Below are 24,976 nucleotides of genomic sequence, written 5' to 3' on the forward strand. Positions count from 1 at the left end.
GACACACTGGGGCAGATTGCTGGACAACATGGGGGTAATATGCTGGACACACTGGGGGCAGGACTTGAGGCATGGGCAGAATGTAGATACGGGGCATGATTGGAGACACGGGGCAGGATTGGATCATGGGGCAGGACGGATACGATGGAGGCTGGTGGGGCAGGATGGGGAGATCATATGGGGTAGAATGGATACTCATGAGGGCAGGATACGACAACATATGGCTGGAGCCAGGAATGAGATAAACGGGGCCAGGGTGGGGAATATTATTACCATAGGGGATAATTAAGGGATATTGTTACTGCAGTGATGTATTTATTTTATTTTTTGAGTATACTGTTTTAAATGGGGGGGCGGTCCTGTTACTGTGCAGAGTGACACTATATCACCTTTTTTTCTTCATGTGGTGTAATGTAGAAGTTGTGAAAAATTAAGTAATGTGTTCTGCAAGCGGAGCTCGAGATAACTGTGTTATTTCCTGCAGAAACGAGTCCTGGCTGGAAGGAATGATGGCGGTCTGTGCTGGATGAAAGATGAAGGACTTCACCTAGAGACGTCACTGGTGAGTCAGTGTTACCTATACACTGACACTATACACTGTATACTATATAGAGGTCCTGTGTATAATGTCACCAGTGATCTCTGTATTACCTCTACACAGACACTGCATACTAAGTACAGATCTCCTGTGAATACTGGCACTTATGGTGATAGTATTGTGGTTTTTTTTTTATTACTGATCAGTATTGTAGTATTCAGTCACTATGTGGTGGTAATATGTGGTCTGGAAATGGTGCGGTGGTATTTGTCCCTTGTATGTAGTATTATTCGGTCACTATGTGGCCTGGTCATGGTGTGGTGGTATTAAGTCACAGGTGTGGCATGTGGGGGTGACACCATTAGGCCCAGTTTAAGTTCTACAAAACAGGAAAACCATTTTTGGTAACCTTTGTGTGTATTGAGCTGGGGAGGGGGAATTGGGGGGGGGGGGCGCCAAACTCGGGATCAGCCCCGGGTGGCAAAAGCTCTAGCTACGCCTCTGGTTGGTCATAATGCACATACGGTGTCACCCGTTTGCCACTTGATCCGCTTGGTGCATTCTGACTGTTCCGGTAGTCACGGACAAAGCGATCGCGGATGGACTTCCAACGGGTATGGACAGCATCGGCTTTAAATTTAAAAAAAAAAAATATATAAAAATAGTAGATTGTGTTAAGATATAGGAAAAATTGTTCATAGTTTGCTACGATAGTTGATATATAAATAGTAGATAGATAGTTGTTAGATAAGAAATAGTGTAGAAATAGTGTATAGATAGATAGATATATAGTGTACAGATAGTTGATAATTGAGAGATAGATAGCAGACAACAAGTGGATAGGTTGATAGGATAGAAAATTTTTTTTTTTTTAAACATTTTCCGATGTTACGTCACCAATATTTACCAATTTTTTTCTTTGAGGTTGTCGACTTCTCCATGTATCGGGGATCAAAGTGACAGATTATTTGATCCCACAACTTCCGGTTCTTCACGATGTCATGGTGGGAGCTGTCGCTCTGGTCCCATATGGAGGGGTTGGCTTCCACAAGGTTAATAAGTGTCTCATTGTGGATAGTCAATGGCTCTTCGTCAACGACAATCCTTTTTTTTTTTGTCGCTGACTTGGACTATGTAAACACAAAACGTTATGTTGATAGTGTCAATTTCACTGGATGGCCATATTCATATATACAGAGATAGATAGATACATAGATATAGCAATATATAGATATATAGATAGATAGATAGATACATAGATAGATAGATATAGATTGATAGATAGATAGATAGATAGATAGATAGATATTGATAGATAGATATATAGATAGATAGATACATAGATAGATATATAGATAGATAGATACATAGATAGATAGATAGATAGATACATAGATATTGATAGATAGATAGATATATAGATAGATAGATACATAGATATTGATAGATACATAGATATAGATAGACAAATAGATGGAGCGATAGATAGTTGATAGATAGTTTATAGATATAGTAGATAGAAAGTGAATAGATAGATTGTTGGTAAATATTGGATAGAATATTTCTAGTTTTATATTTACCACTGGCAGTTGTGGCGACGACAGACGTCTAGGGACCTTTTTTCTTTTTTGTCCTCCTTGTGCCACAACCTATTGTGTATGTAAAATGTAAAAAAAAATATTTTAACATTAAATAATGTTAACATTCATTGGATCAATAAATTTATGCCTGAAAAATTCAACATGTGTGCTATGTACCTTTGTTGTTTTTGCGTGTTTTTTGGGGGGAGGTCTAACAGCCTCGGGCTCAGAAGACTCCTATTCACAATAAAACAATAAACAGGATTGTTATGCCTAGCTCAATACAATGGAGTTTCACACAACATGGTTTTTTAAAGTGCAAGCCTACCGACTCAGAAGAAAAAATCGCAGACACGCTGCTGCTGCTGACATCTGTATCCGACATCTGTGTGCAACAAAACAATACATTTTTAGTACACACACATCCGACGGACATTACAGACTCCCATGATGTATACAGAGATATATAATATATAGAAATGTACTTACAATTTATAAGAGCTACGGCAAAACACTCTGTCACGTGCAGGAGACTTTGTGTGAGTGGGATATTTTAATGGCCGAAGTCACATTTCCTGTCACATGACCACATGTGACCACCCTCAAACGCTATTAAAACGTGTGGTTCTATTTGGAAATTTTTCATGATTTGCGTCTGACTGCGTTTGCCATAGCCTTCTATGGCAGAATGAACGCTTCCGTTAGTAGTGCGTTAGCTTGGCCGGACCCGAAAACGCTGCAAGCCGCGTTGAAGGTCCGTCAGAAAAAAAACGTTATGTGACAAACGCATACCAATTTAGGGATGCCTCACGATGCGTCAGACAATGCAAGTCTATGGGCGCGTTAGTATGTGCGTTACATTGCGTTTTTACTACTTAAAAACGAGTCTGTTAGACGGACACACCTAGCGCAATGTGAACCCAGCCTAAGGCTATGTGCCCACGTTGCGGATTTGTGTGCGGAGTTTTCTGCACCGTTTTTGAAAAATCCGCAGGTAAAACGCACTGCGTTTTACCTGCGGATTTACCATGGATTTCCAGTATTTTTTGTGCGGATTTCACCAGCGGATTCCTATACAGGAACAGGTGTAAAACGCTGCGGAATCCGCACAAAGAATTGACATGCTGCGGAAAATACCGAGTGGTATTGTCCGCACTATGGGCACAGCGGATTTGGTTTTCCATAGGTTTACATGGTACTGTAAACGTGATGGAAAACTGCTACAAATCCGCAGTGGCCAATCCGCTGCAGATCCACAGCCAAATCCGCACCATGTGCACACAGCCTAGATCTAACCCTAATTCTAACCGTAACCCTAATTCTAACCGTAACCCTAATTGCAACCCTAACCCTAATCGCAATCCTAACCCTAACCCTAGTTCTAACCCTAACCCTAGTTCTAACCCTAACCCTAGTGGAAAAATAAGAAGAAATATATTTTCTTTATTTTCTTATGTTCCCTACCTATGGGGGTGATAAAGGGGGGGGGGGTTATTTACTATTTTTTTATTTTGATCACTGTCATATGATCTATCACAGTGATCAAAATGAATGAACGAATCTACCGGCTGGCAGATTCGGCGAGCGCACTGCGCATGCGCCCGCCATTTTGGAGGATGGCGGCGCCCATGCAGAAGACGGATGGACACCGGGGCTCGGTAAGTATGAGGTGGTGAGATTGGAGCATGGGGGGTGGGATCGGAGCAAGGGGGGAATGGACAGGAGGACGGAGGGGAGCAGAGGACAGGACGGAGGATGGAGGGGAAGAGATCGGTGGCCGTTGTGGGGGCAGATCGTGGCCTCCAGCCATGGCCGATGATATTGCAGCATTGGCCATGGCTGGACTATAATATTTCACCAATTTTCATTGGTGAAATATTACGATTGCTCTGATTGACAGTGAAACGTCACTTTCAACAGTCAGTCAGAGCGTTCATAGTCATGGGGGGGGGCAAAGCCACCCCCTGGGCTGAACTACCACTCCCCCTGTCCCTGCAGGTTGGGTGAAATTTCAGTTAACCCTTTCAACCGATCTGCAGGGACGCTATCCTGCCATGACACCACATAGGCGTCACAGGTCGGATTGACACCGACTTTCATGACGCCTATGTGGTGTCACAGGTCGGGAAGGGGTTAAGCAGGGAAGGAGCAGTGACATGGACCTCAGATTTGACTCAACTCTCTGTAAAATAAAAATAAAGATGCATTCATGCAATGGTAGAAAGGCTCAAATGCACTTCTTGTGTACCAGGATGTGATGGTGAAGTTTACCTACATGGTTCTTTAATTTTCATTGGCAAAGGTCTCCAAGGAGATAAAAAAAATTGTTTTGAAACCCCTGCTGAAATCTGTTTGAAGCCTCTGGGCTGCCTGATGCCCTTAGTCGACACAGAAGGAACTGCTGCCTTCCTTTGTGAGGAGGAAGACCGGACTGTGGGTACCTGTGCTAGGTCCAGAACTGTCGAGGCTGCGTCCCTTGTTTCCCGGGGGAAGGCAAAAAGGACCGGACTGAGGCTCTGACCCGGAAGCTGGGGGCGTGGTTAAAAGGGAATGCGCGCGCAGCATCAGGTAGTTTCCTGCCAGCTGTGAGAGGGGCAAGGTGCGTGTGCAGCATGCTCCGCGAGGTGCGCAGCCGGGCTGAGAAGAAACGGGGCCTGGCATATTCCAGGACGCTGCTGGGGCCTGCCACAGTGACAGAGAGAGAGTCGGGAGTCCTGTTCAGCTGAGCACTGCATGTAAGCTTAAGAGCCAGGGCAGGGTGCAGGACTGTTTGTTGCTGCCCACATTGTCACACCGTTCGACCAGGACCCTTGCAGTATTGCGGTCTTGCCTGCGTTGGCAGCAACCACTTATGGACTAGGGGCCCAGTGGAAGCTACCGGACACCGACCACTGCCGCCAGAAGACAGACCACCGTTACCAGCAGGACCTTCTTGGACAAGCACTGTGCCAGCTGTTGTTGGCGCCTACTGACTTGCAAGCAACATCTACAGTCAGAGGAACTTCTGACACGAAAAGTGTACAAAAGGACTGCCATTACCATGCTCATTAACTCTGTATATTATTTACACCAGAACTGTTTATTCCCTCAATTAACCATTCATATCCTTGCGAGGAGATAACCCCGCTTAATTAAAACTGTTAAAATTGTTAACCCTTGCTCTGCCTCCCGTCTGTCACTGCATCCCGCAAGCTGATCACCTTCGCTAGAGTAAACTCGGAGTCTGATAAATAAAGATCCTTGTTGTGCCAGTTGTACTCTGAGCATTGGCCTCAAATCCAGGACTCCTTGTTGTTGCCAAAAAAGTCCCTCTCCATCTAAATGTAAATAATTTCGGAGGCTCTACTCTATGTGTATTCCAGTGTGTATTGGAGTGCCTTCTTCTAATTTTTGGAAGCCCTTGAACATAGTGCATATGCTTTTCCAGTCTAGGAGTACCATATGGTGAAAAAATATTTTCTGAGGCCATTCTCTAGGTTTATTTTGGGGTGTATTGCAATCACTCCTTTCAATTTTTGATAGGCCTTTTACTTAGTGCATAAGATTCACCGGTCTAGGAGTCCCACACTTTACAAATGGGAATTATTTTTAGAAATCTCATGCACAATTCCTTATTCATTTTTTTCCCAATTGAAAGCAATGAGAAAGTACAAAAATGCTATGTGTGAACATAGTCCAAGGCAGGGTTGGGGAACTTATTTTCTGCCAAGGGACATTTGGATATTTCTAACATCCTATATTTATAAAATCGCACGCTATCTCCGCCCACAAAGTATGTCCTCACACTGGCACTGGTGTCAGGATGTAATCTTCCACTCTATGTGCCTCAGTGCGTGCGCGTGCTCACAGAGAAAGAAGAAATAAATGGGCCAGCAAAAAACAGTTGCCGGCCCAAACACTACCGTTCCCAGGAATTTGCCCAGGGCTGGATAAAAGGTCATCAAGGGCCGTAAACGTCTCGCGGACCTGAGGTTTAAGGGGTGGAGGAGGACTTTTTATTTCTCTCTTTTTTATTTGCCTTTTATATGTGTCAGTATACTGTAAAGAATGTTTCCTAACCTAAAACTTTTTTACTGTAAAATCCATTTTATCTTCGGGTTTGTCTATTTTATTGTCACTCCGTAAAAGTGTTGTAATATTCTGACAACATTGTTCTCAGCAGTGACCTGGGAGTCAGAAATGCTTCCAGGGGTCTTCCCCACTCTGTTTCCATTCCATTTCAACAATTTTCATGCCCCCCCGAGACATCCTGGGAAGGTCCGCCAGAAAAATGCTTGAGTTTCCCATTGACTTCCATAATGCCTGTTACCCAAGTTGAGCACTGGAGCAGAACGTCCTGCTCGTTACGAGTAATGAGCATTTTAATGCTTGCCTATCACTAGACCGATCATATTCTTTATGTGGTGTAGATCGATAGAGGAGTTTGGTGTGGAAGAACGTGACCGAGCCCCTACCTTAACTCATCCAATACCTGTGGGATGATATAGAATAGAGATTGCAGCCATAACCGCTCATACAACTGACTTCACAAACCCTCTTTTGGATGAATGGGAAAAACTTCCCACAGACATCTTCACAATCTTGTAGGAAGCCTCCCAGAGGAGTGGAAGCTTTTATAGCTCCAAAGCAGCCAACTCAATTTTAAAAAAGTTGTCCACTATTTGGACAACTTCTTGTCATACACCTCACTAGGCCCAAAGAAAATAATAAAGCTTATACTCACCTCCTGTGCTGGCGCCGTTGCGGTGGCAATCGCTCTCCCTCGGAATCCTGTGCTGTTGCTGTGATACGTGACCCTGGCACCCAATCAGAGCTGGCGTCACTGTCCACTCCTGTCGAATTGAGCAGGAAGTCCTGCAGCCCGGACTTCCTCTTCATGTTCGATTTGTCCGAAGACAGAGAGAGTGATGCCAGCGCTGATTGGATGCCGGCATCATGTGTCACAACAACCGCATGCGAGCCCCGGGACCGCGAGTGCCGACATCGCTGGAACAGTGCCAGCATGGGAGGTGAGTATAAGCTTCATTATTTTAGCGGCGCAAAACATTTTGATCAAGAAGTTGTCCTGGTAGTGGACAACCCCTTTAATGGCTATGGATGTAGAATAGGAGGTCAAAAAAGCTACTGTAGGTGTAGTGTGCAGGGGGCATGATACTTCTGTCTATAAAGTGCAGGTCTGCAGCACAATGTTAACCCGTTAGCTGTAGGATTGAGGCACCACAGTAAATTAACAAATCGGCCAAGAGCTGTGACCTAGTGTCCCTAGAATACCGTGGCCATGTTGATTACATATGCATACATATATACCGGGAGGGGGGGAAGCAGCAGATAAGTGACACACAATATATCAGCAAGATCATTTATTCATTAAAAAAAAAAATCGGAAAACCATCCAATTCTCATTCCCATGTATCTGTTCCGTGACATGAGCTTTGCCCTGTGTAAAAACCATATACAGGGGCTTCTCACAAAATTAGAATATGATCAAAAAGTTATTTTATTTCAGTTCTTCAATACAAAAAGTGAAACTCATATATTATATAGAGTCATTACAAAGAGAAAAATCTATTTCAAGTGTTTATTTCTGTTAAAGGGAACCTGTCACCAGTTTTTGAGCCTATGAACAAATACCACCACCTTTAACTGCTACTGTGCTGCATTCCACAAACGAGTCAGTCAGTTCCTGACTCCCCGTGTATGCCCCCAAAAATACCATTTGATATGCTCCCAAGCTGTATGTATATAATGATGATGGAGAGGGCAATGATGGGGTGGTAGGGGAGAAAGCAATGATGGAGGTGGTGGAAAGGGCAATAATGGGGTGAAGGAGAGGGCAATGATGGGGTGGTAGGGGAGAATGCAATGATGTAGGTGGTGGAAAGGGCAATGATGGGGCGGTGGGAGAAAAAGCAATGATGGAGGTGGTGGAACGAATGATGGTGGTGGTGAAGAGAATGCAATGATGATGGTGGTGGAAAGGACAATGATGGTGGTGGAGGAAAGGGCACTATTGGGGGTGGTGGGGGAGGAGGAAATGGTGGAGGTGGAGAAACAGTATGGGGGAATGGGGGGCATGTATGTGGAAACAGTATGGAGCGATGGGTGCAGACAGTATGAGGAGCGAACGGGGGAATGTATGTGGACACAGTATGAGTAGTGATGTGAAAAATGTATGTGGACAGAGTACGGGGAGTGAGGGTGATGGAATGTGTGCAGACACAGAATGGTCTGCGGGCATCACGTTGTGTTTGCAGAGACCCTGATGTGTCTAAACAGTAGAAACAACCCACAAGTGACCCCATTTTGGAAACTAGACCCCCCAAGGAACTTATATAGATGTGTGGTGAACACTTTGAACCCCCAAGTGCTTCACAGAAGTTTATAACGCAGAGCTGTGAAAATAAAAAATCATTTTTCTTTCCTCAAAAATGATTTTTTTAGCCCGCAATTTTTTATTTTCACAAGGGTCACAGGAGAAATTGGACCCCAAAAGTTGTTGTCCAGTTTGTCCTGAGTATGCTGGTACCCCATATGTGGGGGTAAACCACTGTTTGGGCACATATCGGGGCTCGGAAGGGAGGGAGCACCAGTTGACTTTTTGAATACAAGATTGGCTGGAATCAATAGTGGCGCCATTTGGCATTTGGAGACCCCCTAATGTGCCTAAACAGTGGAAACCCCTCAATTCTAACTCCAACACTAAAGGTACCGTCACACATAACGATATCGTTAACGATATCGTTGCTTTTTGTGGCGTAGCAACGATATCGTTAAGGAAATCGTTATGTGTGACAGCGACCAACGATCAGGCCCCTGCTGGGAGATCGTTGGTCGCTGAGGAAAGTCCAGAACTTTATTTCGTCGCTGGATCTCCCGCTGACATCGCTGGATCGGCGTGTGTGACGCCGATTCAGCGATGTCTTCACTGGTAACCAGGGTAAACATCGGGTTACTAAGCGCAGGGCCGCGCTTAGTAACCCGATGTTTACTCTGGTTACCAGCGTAAACGTTAAAAAAACAAACACTACATACTTACCTTCAGCTGTCTGTCCCCGGCGCTCTGCTTCTCTGCACTCCTCCTGCATCCTGTGTCAGCGCCGGCCAGCCGGAAAGCACAGCGGTGACGTCACCGCTCTGCTTTCCGGCTGACCGGCGCTGACAGTGCAGAGGAAAGCAGAGCACCGGAGGACAGACAGCGGAATGTAAGTATGTAGTGTTTGTTTTTTTAACGTTTACGCTGGTAACCAGGGTAAACATCGGGTTACTAAGCGCGGCCCTGCGCTTAGTAACCCGATGTTTACCCTGGTTACCGGGGACCTCGGGATCGTTGGTCGCTGGAGAGCGGTCTGTGTGACAGCTCTCCAGCGACCAAACAGCGACGCTGCAGCGATCGGCATCGTTGTCGGTATCGCTACAGCGTCGCTTAGTGTGACGGTACCTTAACCCGAATACACCCCTATCCCTAATCCCAACTCTAACCATGACCCTATTCACAACCCTAACCCCAACACACCCCTAACCACAACCCTAACCCCAACACACCCCTAACCCTAATCCCAACCATAACCCTAACCACAAGCCTAACCCTAACCCCAACACACCCCTAACCCTAATTTTAACCCCAATTCCAACCCTAACCCTAATTCCAACCCTAACTCTAAATCCAATCCTAAGGCTATGTGCCCACATTGCGGATTTGTGTGCAGAGTTTTCTGCACCGTTTTTGAAAAATCCGCAGGTAAAACGCACTGCGTTTTACCTGCGGATTTACCATGGATTTCCAGTATTTTTTGTGCGGATTTCACCAGCGGATTCCTATACAGGAACAGGTGTAAAACGCTGCGGAATCCGCACAAAGAATTGACATGCTGCGGAAAATACCGAGCTGTCTGAGGAGCGAACGGGGAGTCAGGAGAGCAGGCAGTATAGAAAGTGAGGGGGTAAATATATGAGGAGACAGTATGGTGAACAGGAGGGATGTGAGAGGAGACAGTATGAGGAGGGAGGGGAATAGTGTGGAAACTCATCATGGGGTCTGGGACAAGATGAAGAAAAGAAGAAAAACGACTCCAGAGACGACGTCATCTTTAAGGTACCTGGATGTAAATGTTATTTGTGATACTGACTAACTCTCATGTTTTTATTTATGTTAGGAGCATTAAAGGGGATGTCCAGGTTTGTGATGAGTCTGTAGTCATTCTTTATGACCGCAGCCTTCTGAGTTCTCACAGTGCGCACTGCACGCTGTCAGAATTCTCTTGTGCCGGTGATTTACATACATGCGGTCACGTGCTGACTACACATGTGTGGCCTAACTCAATGAAAATGAACTGAGCAAGGCCGGGCAGGCGGGCACGTCTAGTCGGAATGTGGTCAGAAGTAAACAAATCACATGCTTGTGCTGACATGACTGTCCACAGGCAAGGGAGAATCCTAGAAGTGTGCAGTGCATTCGTTGTGAGAATTCAGAAGCTGCGATGTCAGGATTCAGCTCTGCAGGTTCCAGTAGTCGTCACATGGACACTTCACTCATGTGTGATTTTCATACTTATGGTCCTCTGACAACGAGCTTCACTTCTGCTTCTGTTTTTCACTGAACACTGAGAGCATTTTAGGGAGAGGAGCTCATGGGTACATGACTAAGTGCAATGTCATGGGGAAGGGAGGGTCGCTGAAATGAATTCTTGCCCCGGGTGTCAGAAAACCTAGATACACCTCTGCTGTAAGCCATAATCATCAACATTAACAGAGATAAACACTTGAAATAGATCACTCTGTGAGCCCCATCTGGGAGAGTGATGATAATGTTTGCAAACTGTAAAGCGCTGCACAATATGTTAGCGCTATATAAAAATAAAGATTATTATTTGTGAGAAGTGCCTGTATGTATAAAGTGGATGTCTCATATTGACATCATAGAGTGAAGTCTCCTCTGCTGCCCATCCCCTCCTGCACCCACTCTGAGATTCTCCCCCCTCCTGCCCACTCCCCTGTGCTGCCCATCCCCTCCTGCACCCACTCTGAGATTCTCCCCCCTCCTGCCCACTCCCCTGTGCTGCACATCCCCTCCTGCACCCACTCTGAGATTCTCCCCCCTCCTGCCCACTCCCCTGTGCTGCCCATCCCCTCCTGCACCCACTCTGAGATTCTCCCCCCTCCTGCCCACTCCCCTGTGCTGCCCATCCCCTCCTGCACCCACTCTGAGATTCTCCCCCCCTCCTGCCCACTCCCCTGTGCTGCACATCCCCTCCTGCACCCACTCTGAGATTCTCCCCCCTCCTGCCCACTCCCCTGTGCTGCCCATCCCCTCCTGCACCCACTCTGAGATTCTCCCCCCTCCTGCCCACTCCCCTGTGCTGCCCATCCCCTCCTGCACCCACTCTGAGATTCTCCCCCCTCCTGCCCACTCCCCTGTGCTGCCCATCCCCTCCTGCACCCACTCTGAGATTCTCCCCCCTCCTGCCCACTCCCCTGTGCTGCCCATCCCCTCCTGCACCCACTCTGAGATTCTCCCCCCCTCCTGCCCACTCCCCTGTGCTGCACATCCCCTCCTGCACACACTCTGAGATTCTCCCCCCTCCTGCCCACTCCCCTGTGCTGCCCATCCCCTCCTGCACCCACTCTGAGATTCTCCCCCCTCCTGCCCACTCCCCTGTGCTGCCCATCCCCTCCTGCACCCACTCTGAGATTCTCCCCCCTCCTGCCCACTCCCCTGTGCTGCCCATCCCCTCCTGCACCCACTCTGAGATTCTCCCCCCCTCCTGCCCACTCCCCTGTGCTGCACATCCCCTCCTGCACCCACTCTGAGATTCTCCCCCCTCCTGCCCATCCCCTCCTGCACCCACTCCCCTGTGCTGCCCATCCCCTCCTGCACCCACTCTGAGATTCTCCCCCTCTCCTGCCCACTCCCCTGTGCTGCCCATCCCCTCCTGCACCCACTCTGAGATTCTCCCCCTCTCCTGCCCACTCCCCTGTGCTGCCCATCCCCTCCTGCACCCACTCTGAGATTCCCCCCCTCCTGCCCACTCCCCTGTGCTGCCCATCCCCTCCTGCACCGACTCTGAGATTCTCCCCCCCTCCTGCCCACTCCCCTGTGCTGCCCATCCCCTCCTGCACCCCTCTGAGATTCTCCCCGCTCCTGCCCACTCCCCTGTGCTGCCCGTCCCCTCCTGCACCCACTCTGAGATTCTCCCCCCTCCTGCCCACTCCCCTGTGCTGCCCATCCCCTCCTGCACCCACTCTGAGATTCTCCCCCCTCCTGCCCACTCCCTCCTCTTGCCCACTCCCCTGTGCTGCACATCCCCTCCTGCACCCACTCTGAGATTCTCCCCGCTCCTGCCCACTCCCCTGTGCTGCCCGTCCCCTCCTGCACCGACTCTGAGATTCTCCCCCTCTCCTGCCCACTCCCCTGTGCTGCCCATCCCCTCCTGCACCCACTCTGAGATTCCCCCCCTCCTGCCCACTCCCCTGTGCTGCCCATCCCCTCCTGCACCCACTCTGAGATTCCCCCCCTCCTGCCCACTCCCCTGTGCTGCCCATCCCCTCCTGCACCGACTCTGAGATTCTCCCCCCCTCCTGCCCACTCCCCTGTGCTGCCCATCCCCTCCTGCACCCCTCTGAGATTCTCCCCGCTCCTGCCCACTCCCCTGTGCTGCCCGTCCCCTCCTGCACCCACTCTGAGATTCTCCCCCCTCCTGCCCACTCCCCTGTGCTGCCCATCCCCTCCTGCACCCACTCTGAGATTCTCCCCCCTCCTGCCCACTCCCCCCTCTTGCCCACTCCCCTGTGCTGCACATCCCCTCCTGCACCCACTCTGAGATTCTCCCCCCTCCTGCCCACTCCCCTGTGCTGCCCATCCCCTCCTGCACCCACTCTGAGATTCTCCCCCTCCTGCCCATCTCCTCCTGCACCCACTCTGAGATTCTCCCCGCTCCTGCCCACTCCCCTGTGCTGCCCATCCCCTCCTGCACCCACTCTGAGATTCTCCCCGCTCCTGCCCACTCCCCTGTGCTGCCCATCCCCTCCTGCACCCACTCTGAGATTCTCCCCCCCTCCTGCCCATCCCCTCCTGCACCCACTCCCCTGTGCTGCCCATCCCCTCCTGCACCCACTCTGAGATTCTCCCCGCTCCTGCCCACTCCCCTGTGCTGCCCATCCCCTCCTGCACCCACTCTGAGATTCTCCCCGCTCCTGCCCACTCCCCTGTGCTGCCCATCCCCTCCTGCACCCACTCTGAGATTCTCCCCGCTCCTGCCCACTCCCCTGTGCTGCCCATCCCCTCCTGCACCCACTCTGAGATTCTCCCCCCTCCTGCCCACTCCCCTGTGCTGCCCATCCCCTCCTGCACCCACTCTGAGATTCTCCCCCCCTCCTGCCCATCCCCTCCTGCACCCACTCCCCTGTGCTGCCCATCCCCTCCTGCACCCACTCTGAGATTCTCCCCCCCTCCTGCCCATCCCCTCCTGCACCCACTCCCCTGTGCTGCCCATCCCCTCCTGCACCCACTCTGAGATTCTCCCCGCTCCTGCCCACTCCCCTGTGCTGCCCATCCCCTCCTGCACCCACTCCCCTGTGCTGCCCATCCCCTCCTGCACCCACTCTGAGATTCTCCCCCCTCCTGCCCACTCCCCTGTGCTGCCCATCCCCTCCTGCACCCACTCCCCTGTGCTGCCCATCCCCTCCTGCACACACTCTGAGATTCTCCCCGCTCCTGCCCACTCCCCTGTGCTGCCCATCCCCTCCTGCAGCCACTCTGAGATTCTCCCCGCTCCTGCCCACTCCCCTGTGCTGCCCATCCCCTCCTGCAGCCGAGCCGAGTGCCCCTGTGTAGCAGAACATGACTTTGGAACGTTGCGGAGTGCGGACTTCATTATGACTGTTCTAGCCTTCGTGCTAGGCGCGCTGCAGTCCTCCGGCCACTTAGTGGCGCTGTGTGTGACGCTCGTCTACTACAGTGTGCAATAACTGTGCACTGTGACCTCCGTCCTACAGATGTCGCTGTCTGCCCGCTATCCTGTTTCTGTTGTTGTCAAGGGGGCGGAGCGGGTTTTGTGATCGGGCCCGGAGAGGGCTGCTCGACTACCGAGCTCCGCACCGGAACAGTGTGTGCACCGCTATGTGGGACGGCTTTGACAGAGCCCCTGGTGGAGGTAGAGGCAGAGGTCGTGGCTCGGGGACGGGCAGAGGACGCGGGCGAGAAGCGGACGCTCAATCAGGCTTCCGGGGACAGAATAACGGAGAGGAATCCGGGAACATCACCTCAGCGCAGAGGCCGGGAGGACTCCAGCAACAAGAGCCCCTGAGGCCGCCGCTCAGCAGCCCTCCCGTGGGGAGCAACATCATCACCACAGGTACCGGACGGCAGCCCCGCCATGTACACGGACTACTACCCCCATCATCACCCCAATATCACACAGGACTACTGCCCCATCATCACCCCAATATCACACAGGACTACTGCCCCATCATCACCCCAATATCACACAGGACTACTGCCCCATCATCACCCCAATATCACACAGGACTACTGCCCCATCATCACCCCAATATCACACAGGACCGCTGCCCCCATCATCACCCCAATATCACACAGGACTACTGCCCCATCATCACCCCAATATCACACAGGACCGCTGCCCCCATCATCACCCCAATATCACACAGGACTACTGCCCCATCATCACCCCAATATCACACAGGACCGCTGCCCCATCATCACCCCAATATCACACAGGACCGCTGCCCCATCATCACCCCAATATCACACAGGACTACTGCCCCCATCATCACCCCAATATCACACAGGATTGCTGCCCCATCATCACCCCAATATCACACAGGACTACTGCCCCATCATCACCCCAATATCACACAGGACTACTGCCCCATCATCACCCCAATATCACACAGGACTACTGCCCCATCATCACCCCAATATCACACAGGACCGCTGCCCCCATCATCACCCCAATATCACACAGGACTACTGCCCCATCATCACCCCAATATCACACAGGACCGCTGCCCCATCATCACCCCAATATCACACAGGATTGCTGCCCCATCATCACCCCAATATCACACAGGACCGCTGCCCCATCATCACCCCAATATCACACAGGACTACTGCCCCATCATCACCCCAATATCACACAGGACTACTGCCCCATCATCACCCCAATATCACACAGGACTACTGCCCCATCATCACCCCAATATCACACAGGACTACTGCCCCATCATCACCCCAATATCACACAGGACTACTGCCCCATCATCACCCCAATATCACACAGGACTACTGCCCCATCATCACCCCAATATCACACAGGACTACTGCCCCATCATCACCCCAATATCACACAGGACCGCTGCCCCATCATCACCCCAATATCACACAGGACTGCTGCCCCATCATCACCCCAATATCACACAGGACTACTGCCCCCATCATCACCCCAATATCACACAGGACTGCTGCCCCATCATCACCCCAATATCACACAGGACTGCTGCCCCATCATCACCCCAATATCACACAGGACTGCTGCCCCATCATCACCCCAATATCACACAGGACTACTGCCCCCATCATCACCCCAATATCACACAGGACTACTGCCCCCATCATCACCCCAATATCACACAGGACTACTGCCCCCATCATCACCCCAATATCACACAGGACTGCTGCCCCATCATCACCCCAATATCACACAGGACTACTGCCCCCATCATCACCCCAATATCACACAGGACTGCTGCCCCATCATCACCCCAATATCACACAGGACTACTGCCCCATCATCACCCCAATATCACACAGGACTACTGCCCCCATCATCACCCCAATATCACACAGGACTGCTGCCCCATCATCACCCCAATATCACACAGGACTACTGCCCCCATCATCACCCCAATATCACACAGGACTACTGCCCCATCATCACCCCAATATCACACAGGACTACTGCCCCCATCATCACCCCAATATCACACAGGACTGCTGCCCCATCATCACCCCAATATCACACAGGACTACTGCCCCCATCATCACCCCAATATCACACAGGACTACTGCCCCCATCATCACCCCAATATCACACAGGACTGCTGCCCCATCATCACCCCAATATCACACAGGACTACTGCCCCATCATCACCCCAATATCACACAGGACCGCTGCCCCATCATCACCCCAATATCACACAGGACTACTGCCCCATCATCACCCCAATATCACAAAGGACTACTGCCCCATCATCACCCCAATATCACACAGGACTACTGCCCCATCATCACCCCAATATCACACAGGACCGCTGCCCCATCATCACCCCAATATCACACAGGACTTCTGCCCCCATCATCACCCCAATATCACACAGGACTACTGCCCCCATCATCACCCCAATATCACACAGGACTACTGCCCCCATCATCACCCCAATATCACACAGGACTACTGCCCCCATCATCACCCCAATATCACACAGGACTACTGCCCCCATCATCACCCCAATATCACACAGGATTGCTGCCATGTACACGGACTACTGCCCCCATCATCACCCCAATATCACACAGGACTACTGCCCCCATCATCACCCCAATATCACACAGGACTACTGCCCCCATCATCACCCCAATATCACACAGGACTACTGCCCCCATCATCACCCCAATATCACACAGGACTGCTGCCCCATCATCACCCTAATATCACACAGGACTACTGCCCCATCATCACCCTAATATCACACAGGACTACTGCCCCATCATCACCCCAATATCACACAGGACTTCTGCCCCCATCATCACCCCAATATCACACAGGACTACTGCCCCCATCATCACCCCAATATCACACAGGACTTCTGCCCCCATCATCACCCCAATATCACACAGGACTTCTGCCCCCATCATCACCCCAATATCACACAGGACTACTGCCCCCATCATCACCCCAATATCACACAGGACTACTGCCCCATCATCACCCCAATATCACACAGGACTACTGCCCCCATCATCACCCCAATATCACACAGGACTGCTGCCCCATCATCACCCTAATATCACACAGGACTACTGCCCCATCATCACCCCAATATCACACAGGACCACTGCCCCATCATCACCCCAATATCACACAGGACTACTGCCCCCATCATCACCCCAATATCACACAGGATTGCTGCCATGTACACGGACTAGTGCCCCATCATCACCCCAATATCACAAAGGACTACTGCCCCATCATCACCCCAATATCACACAGGACTACTGCCCCCATCATCACCCCAATATCACACAGGATTGCTGCCATGTACACGGACTACTGCTCCATCATCACCCCAATATCACACAGGACTACTGCCCCATCATCACCCCAATATCACACAGGACTACTGCTCCATCATCACCCCAATATCACACAGGACTACTGCCCCATCATCACCCCAATATCACACAGGACTACTGCTCCATCATCACCCCAATATCACACAGGACTACTGCCCCATCATCACCCCAATATCACACAGGACTACTGCCCCATCATCACCCCAATATCACACAGGACTACTGCTCCATCATCACCCCAATATCACACAGGACTACTGCCCCATCATCACCCCAATATCACACAGGACTACTGCCCCATCATCACCCCAATATCACACAGGACCGCTGCCCCATCATCACCCCAATATCACACAGGACCGCTGCCCCATCATCACCCCAATATCACACAGGACTTCTGCCCCCATCATCACCCCAATATCACACAGGACTACTGCCCCATCATCACCCCAATATCACACAGGACTACTGCCCCATCATCACCCTAATATCACACAGGACTACTGCCCCATCATCACCCCAATATCACACAGGACTACTGCCCCATCATCACCCCAATATCACACAGGACTACTGCCCCATCATCACCCCAATATCACACAGGACTACTGCCCCATCATCACCCCAATATCACACAGGACTACTGCCCCATCATCACCCCAATATCACACAGGACTACTGCCCCATCATCACCCCAATATCACACAGGATCGCTGCCATGTACATGGACTACTGCCCCGTCATCCACCTCAATATCACACAGGACTACTGCCCCATCGTCCACCCCAATATCACACAGGACTACTGCCCCATCGTCCACCCCAATATCACACAGGACTACTGCCCCATCATCACCCCAATATCACACAGGACTACTGCCCCATCATCCACCCCACTATCACACAGGACCGCTGCCCTGCCATGTACACAGGACTACTGCCCCGCCATGTACACAGGACTACTGCCCCATCATCCACCCAATATCACACAGGACCGCTGCCCTGCTATGTACACGAGACTACTTCCCCATCATCCATCCCAATAAAACACAGGAGCCGCTGCCCTGCCATGTACACAGGACTACTGCCCCATCATCCACCCCGATATCACACAGGACCGCTGCCCTACTATGTACACGGGACTACTGCCCCATCGTCCACCCCAATATCACACAGGATCGCTGCCATGTACACGGGACTACTGCCCCATCATCCACCTTAATATCACTCAGTATTACTACCCCTGCCATGTACACGGAACCATATTCCCAATATTACACTGTACTACTACCCCTGCCATCCCGTCCCAGGATCAGACCTAGACCATACAGCAGTTGTTCTGTGTCCCTTTATTACACAGTTTATCAGTTTGCCACCACTACCACAGATGGCTGCCAGGGAATGGACGGTGACTGTGTCTGCGGCTGGTGGGAGGTCATTATGTGTACAGTAGTCCCCCTCTAGCCGCAGAACGCGGCTCTGGTGTACTGTGTATATCTGATGGGGCGAGAGCAGGAAAAGCAGAGTCTGAATGGAGCATGAAGATTTTGTGCAGGGTTAAAAAAAAAAAAAAAAAACATTGCTGTGTCCATCTAGAAACAGTGAGACCTATGGGAGGTGCGGTCTTCACTTCCAGCATCGCCAACTCCAATATTTCCCTTATTTTGTCTGTCTTTTCTGCCCTCCAAGATGCTTTCCTCTCGCCTTCAGCTCGGTGGACCCTCCCTGTTATTAGAGCAGTTAGCCATCAGTGATGCAGAGGTTTAGTTCACAGAACGAGATCTTGGATTAATCCGAGTGATCTTGTGCTTTCCCAGTGATGGGGACAGTGAGGTTTGCTGGATCCTGCTCTCCCACCACCCAGATTTTCGCGCCTGACTTCTGATAGGTTGCGGGTACTTTAGCCTGGTATTAAGAACATTTTTGCTAATACGTTATATTTAGCAAAATCGCCTTTCTGCAGCCGCCTGCTGTTTTCTTCAATAAAATGGCCGGCCCTAGAAGGTTTTTGCTTTTCTAGAAGGCCGTTTTTTGTAACCACTTATTCATGCATTTTTCTGGTGTTTATTCAAGTACTATAGAGAAGCTACGATATTGGCCACTGCCACATACCAAAATGCTGAAAACTAGGCACTGACCTATCAAAAGGCTGCAATAAAAACGCTTCAGGAAAAAGCACTGCCAAAAAACAAACTTGACAAACTCTTCAAAAATGGCTTCAGGAAAAGAAACTCCCTAAGGCCGGCGTCACACTAGGCGTAAGTAAATACGGTCCGTTTTTTACGGCCGTAATACGCAGTAATTGTCCCAAAACACTGTTCCGTATTCAATGTGAGGATGCGATTTTTACGCACAAATTTATCCGTGTGTCATCCGTATGGCTTCCCGGCGTCGCTCCATCTTCCCAGCGTCTCCGCTCTGACTGTGCAGGTCAGAGGGCGCGATGACGCATATAGTGTGCGCGGCGCCCTCTGTTATGACCTGGTGGTTAAGAGCACACGGAATAACCTGATAGTTACTGAAAATAAAGGACGAGCTCTGGGACGTGGGAACTCTGCTGACCGCAATCCCTAATCCTATCAAAACACACTAGAAATAGCCGTGGATTGCTCCTAACGCTCCCTATGCAACTCGGCACAGCCTAAGAAACTAGCTAGCCCTGAAGATAGAAAAATAAAGCCTACCTTGCCTCAGAGAAATTCCCCAAAGGAAAAGGCAGCCCCCCACATATAATGACTGTGAGTAAAGATGAAAATACAAACACAGAGATGAAATAGATTTAGCAAAGTGAGGCCCGACTTACTGAACAGACCGAGGATAGGAAAGGTTGCTTTGCGGTCAGCACAAAAACCTACAAAAAGACCACGCAGAGGGCGCAAAAAGACCCTCCGCACCGACTCACGGTGCGGAGGCGCTCCCTCTGCGTCCCAGAGCTTCCAGCAAGCAAGACAACAATAAAAATAGCAAGCTGGACAGAAAAATAGCAAACCAAAGAAATACAAGCAGGAACTTAGCTACTGCTGGGAAGACAGGTCACAAGAACGATCCAGGAGTGAACAGACCAATACTGGAACATTGACAGGTGGCATGGAGCAAAGATCTAAGTGGAGTTAAATAGAGCAGCCAGCTAACGAATTAACCTCGTCACCTGTGGAAGGAAACTCAGAAACACCCACCAGAGGAAGTCCATGGACAGAACCAGCCGAAGTACCATTCATGACCACAGGAGGGAGCCCGACAACAGAATTCACAACAGCCCTCTGCCTGATCAGTCAGTGCAGAGACGCCGGGACGAGACGCTGGGAGCTGCAAGCAAGAGAGATGAGTATGGCTTTTTTTTTTTTTATTGCAGCAGCGGCCATGGCACAGATTTACAGTGGGGCAAAAAAGTATTTAGTCAGTCAGCAATAGTGCAAGTTCCACCACTTAAAAAGATGAGAGGCGTCTGTAATTTACATCATAGGTAGACCTCAACTATGGGAGACAAACTGAGAAAAAAAAATCCAGAAAATCACATTGTCTGTTTTTTTAACATTTTATTTGCATATTATGGTGGAAAATAAGTATTTGGTCAGAAACAAACAATCAAGATTTCTGGCTCTCACAGACCTGTAACTTCTTTTTTAAGAGTCTCCTCTTTCCTCCACTCATTACCTGTAGTAATGGCACCTGTTTAAACTTGTTATCAGTATAAAAAGACACCTGTCCACACCCTCAAACAGTCTGACTCCAAACTCCACTATGGTGAAGACCAAAGAGCTGTCAAAGGACACCAGAAACAAAATTGTAGCCCTGCACCAGGCTGGGAAGACTAAATCTGTAATAGCCAACCAGCTTGGAGTGAAGAAATCAACAGTGGGAGCAATAATTAGAAAATGGAAGACATACAAGACCACTGATAATCTCCCTCGATCTGGGGCTCCACGCAAAATCCCACCCCGTGGGGTCAGAATGATCACAAGAACGGTGAGCAAAAATCCCAGAACCACGCGGGGGGACCTAGTGAATGAACTGCAGAGAGCTGGGACCAATGTAACAAGGCCTACCATAAGTAACACACTACGCCACCATGGACTCAGATCCTGCAGTGCCAGACGTGTCCCACTGCTTAAGCCAGTACATGTCCGGGCCCGTCTGAAGTTTGCTAGAGAGCATTTGGATGATCCAGAGGAGTTTTGGGAGAATGTCCTATGGTCTGATGAAACCAAACTGGAACTGTTTGGTAGAAACACAACTTGTCGTGTTTGGAGGAAAAAGAATACTGAGTTGCATCCATCAAACACCATACCTACTGTAAAGCATGGTGGTGGAAACATCATGCTTTGGGGCTGTTTCTCTGCAAAGGGGCCAGGACGACTGATCCGGGTACATGAAAGAATGAATGGGGCCATGTATCGTGAGATTTTGAGTGCAAACCTCCTTCCATCAGCAAGGGCATTGAAGATGAAACGTTGCTGGGTCTTTCAACATGACAATGATCCAAAGCACATCGCCAGGGCAACGAAGGAGTGGCTTCGTAAGAAGCATTTCAAGGTCCTGGAGTGGCCTAGCCAGTCTCCAGATCTCAACCCTATAAAAAACCTTTGGAGGGAGTTGAAAGTCCGTGTTGCCAAGCGAAAAGCCAAAAACATCACTGCTCTAGAGGAGATCTGCATGGAGGAATGGGCCAACATACCAACAACAGTGTGTGGCAACCTTGTGAAGACTTACAGAAAACGTTTGACCTCTGTCATTGGCAACAAAGGATATATTACAAAGTATTGAGATGAAATTTTGTTTCTGACCAAATACTTATTTTCCCTCATAATATGCAAATAAAATGTTAAAAAAACAGACAATGTGATTTTCTGGATTTTTTTTTCTCAGTTTGTCTCCCATAGTTGAGGTCTACCTATGATGTAAATTACAGACACCTCTCATCTTTTTAAGTGGTGGAACTTGCACTATTGCTGACTGACTAAATACTTTTTTGCCCCACTGTATGTGGAGCATCTATGGGGATATATGAACGCTGCAGAGCACTATATGGCACAGCCAAGGGGGAATATGAACAGTGCAGAGCACTGTATGGGGGCACAGCTATGGGGAGATATGAACGCTGCAGAGCACTGTATGGGGCACAGCTATGGGGAGATATGAACGCTGCAGAGCACTATATGGGGCACAGCTATGGGGAGATATGAACTCTGCAGTGCACTGTATGGGGCACAGCTATGGGGAGATATGAACGCTGCAGAGCACTATATGGCACAGCTATGGGGAGATATGAACGCTGCAGAGCACTGTATGGGGCACAGCTATGGGGAGATATGAACGCTGCAGAGCACTGTATGGGGCACAGCTGTGGGGAGATATGAACGGCGCAGAGCACTGTATGGCACAGCCAAGGGGGAATATGAACAGTGCAGAGCACTATATGGGGCACAGCTATGGGGAGATATGAACGGCGCAGAGCACTGTATGGCACAGCTATGGGGAAATAATGATCTATTTTTATGTTTGAAATTCACCAGTAGCTGCTGCATTTCCACCCTAGGCTTATACTCGAGTCAATAGGTTTTCCCAGTTTTTTGTGGCAAAATTAGGGGGGTCGGCTTATACTCGGGTCGGCTTATACTCGAGTATATACGGTACTTATTTTCCACCATAATATGCAAATAAAATGTTAAAAAAACAGACAATGTGATTTTCTGGATTTTTTTTTCTCAGTTTGTCTCCCATAGTTGAGGTCTACCTATGATGTAAATTACAGACGCCTCTCATCTTTTTAAGTGGTGGAACTTGCACTATTGCTGACTGACTAAATACTTTTTTGCCCCACTGTGTGTGTGTGTGTGTGTGTGTGTGTGTATATATATATATATATATATATATATATATATATATATATATATATATATATATATTTCTCTCCTATGTGTACACATTTATTCTACCTATTCTATTCTATCAGTGTGATTTTACTGTACACCGCACTGAATTGCCGGCTTTTCTATAGAACACTGCTGCATATTTCTCGCAAGTCACACCGTTGGTCCGTGTGTAATCCGTAATTTTCTCGCCCCCATAGACTTTCATTGGCGTATTTTTGGCGCAATGCGCTGACAAACGCAGCATGCTGCGATTTTCTACGCCCGTAACATACCATATATTACGGATGTGTAATAAACGGCACATAGGAGCTGCCCCATAGAGAATCATTGGGCCGTGTGCAATACGTATTTTCTGGACGTATTTGCTGCGCTAATACGTCCGTAAAACTCGCTAGTGTGACGCCGGCCTAAGAAGTAGCATTTCTTTAAGTGGTTTCCTCTAGAAAACTCAGTGTGCACATACAAATATAGGGTTAATCTGCTGGCTAGTAGGGCTGTCGAGTCGATAAGCCAAACCTCCGACTCCACAGGACTGGCTCACTACTGAGCATGTACATAAAGCGCAGCACTGCCTCACTACTGAGCATGTACATAAAGTGCAGCACTGGTCACTACTGAGCATGCACATAAAGCGCAGCACTGCCTCACTACTGAGCATGTACATAAAGCGCAGCACTGGCTCACTGCTGAGCATGTACATAAAGTGCAGCACTGCCTCACTACTGAGCATGTACATAAAGTGCAGCACTGCCTCACTAATGAGCATGTACATAAAGCGCAGCACTGCCTAACTACTGAGCATGTACATAAAATGCAGCACTGCCTCACTACAGAGCATGTGCATAAAGCGCAGGCACTGGCTCACTACTGAGCATGTACATAAAATGCAGCCCTGTCTCACTACTGAGCATGTACATAAAGCGCAGGCACTGGCTCACTACTGAGCATGTACATAAAATGCAGCACTGCCTCACTACAGAGCATGTGCATAAAGCGCAGCCCTGCCTCACTATTGAGCATGTACATAAAGCGCAGCACTGTCTCACTACTGAGCATGTACATAAAGTGTAGCACTGCCTCTCTACAGAGCATGTGCATAAAGCGCAGCCCTGCCTCACTATTGAGCATGTACATAAAGCGCAGCACTGCCTCACTACTGAGCATGTGCATAAAGTGCAGCCCTGCCTCACTACTGAGCATGTACATAAAATGCAGCCCTGCCTCACTACTGAGCATGTACATAAAGTGCAGCCCTGCCTCACTGCTGAGCATGTACATAAAGCGCAGCACTGCCTCACTACTGAGCATGTACATAAAGCGCAGCACTGCCTCACTACTGAGCATGTACATAAAGTGCAGCACTGCCTCACTACTGAGCATGTACATAAAGCGCAGCCCTGCCTCACTACTGAGCATGTACATAAAATGCAGCCCTGCCTCACTACTGAGCATGTACATAAAGCGCAGCCCTGCCTCACTACTGAGCATGTACATAAAATGCAGCCCTGCCTCACTACTGAGCATGTGCATAAAGCGCAGCCCTGCCTCACTATTGAGCATGTACATAAAGCGCAGCACTGCCTCACTACTGAGCATGTGCATAAAGTGCAGCCCTGCCT

The 24,976-nt window shown here is 49.5% G+C and overlaps 1 protein-coding gene across 1 annotated transcript in view; it reads left to right on the forward strand.

Annotated features, from left to right (window-relative positions):
• The first annotated feature begins 14,134 nt into the window (after positions 1-14,134).
• Positions 14,135-24,976, forward strand: part of PAIP1 (poly(A) binding protein interacting protein 1) — a 44,974-nt gene continuing 34,132 nt past the window's right edge. Inside the window, exon 1 of the mRNA XM_069748693.1 lies at positions 14,135-14,468. Coding sequence (XP_069604794.1) covers positions 14,234-14,468 — 235 coding nt within the window. The 5' untranslated portion in view covers positions 14,135-14,233. The remainder of the gene's footprint in view (positions 14,469-24,976) is intronic.

The sequence above is a fragment of the Ranitomeya imitator genome, chromosome 1 (assembly GCF_032444005.1).
Source record: "Ranitomeya imitator isolate aRanImi1 chromosome 1, aRanImi1.pri, whole genome shotgun sequence".
NCBI lineage: Eukaryota > Metazoa > Chordata > Amphibia > Anura > Dendrobatidae > Ranitomeya > Ranitomeya imitator.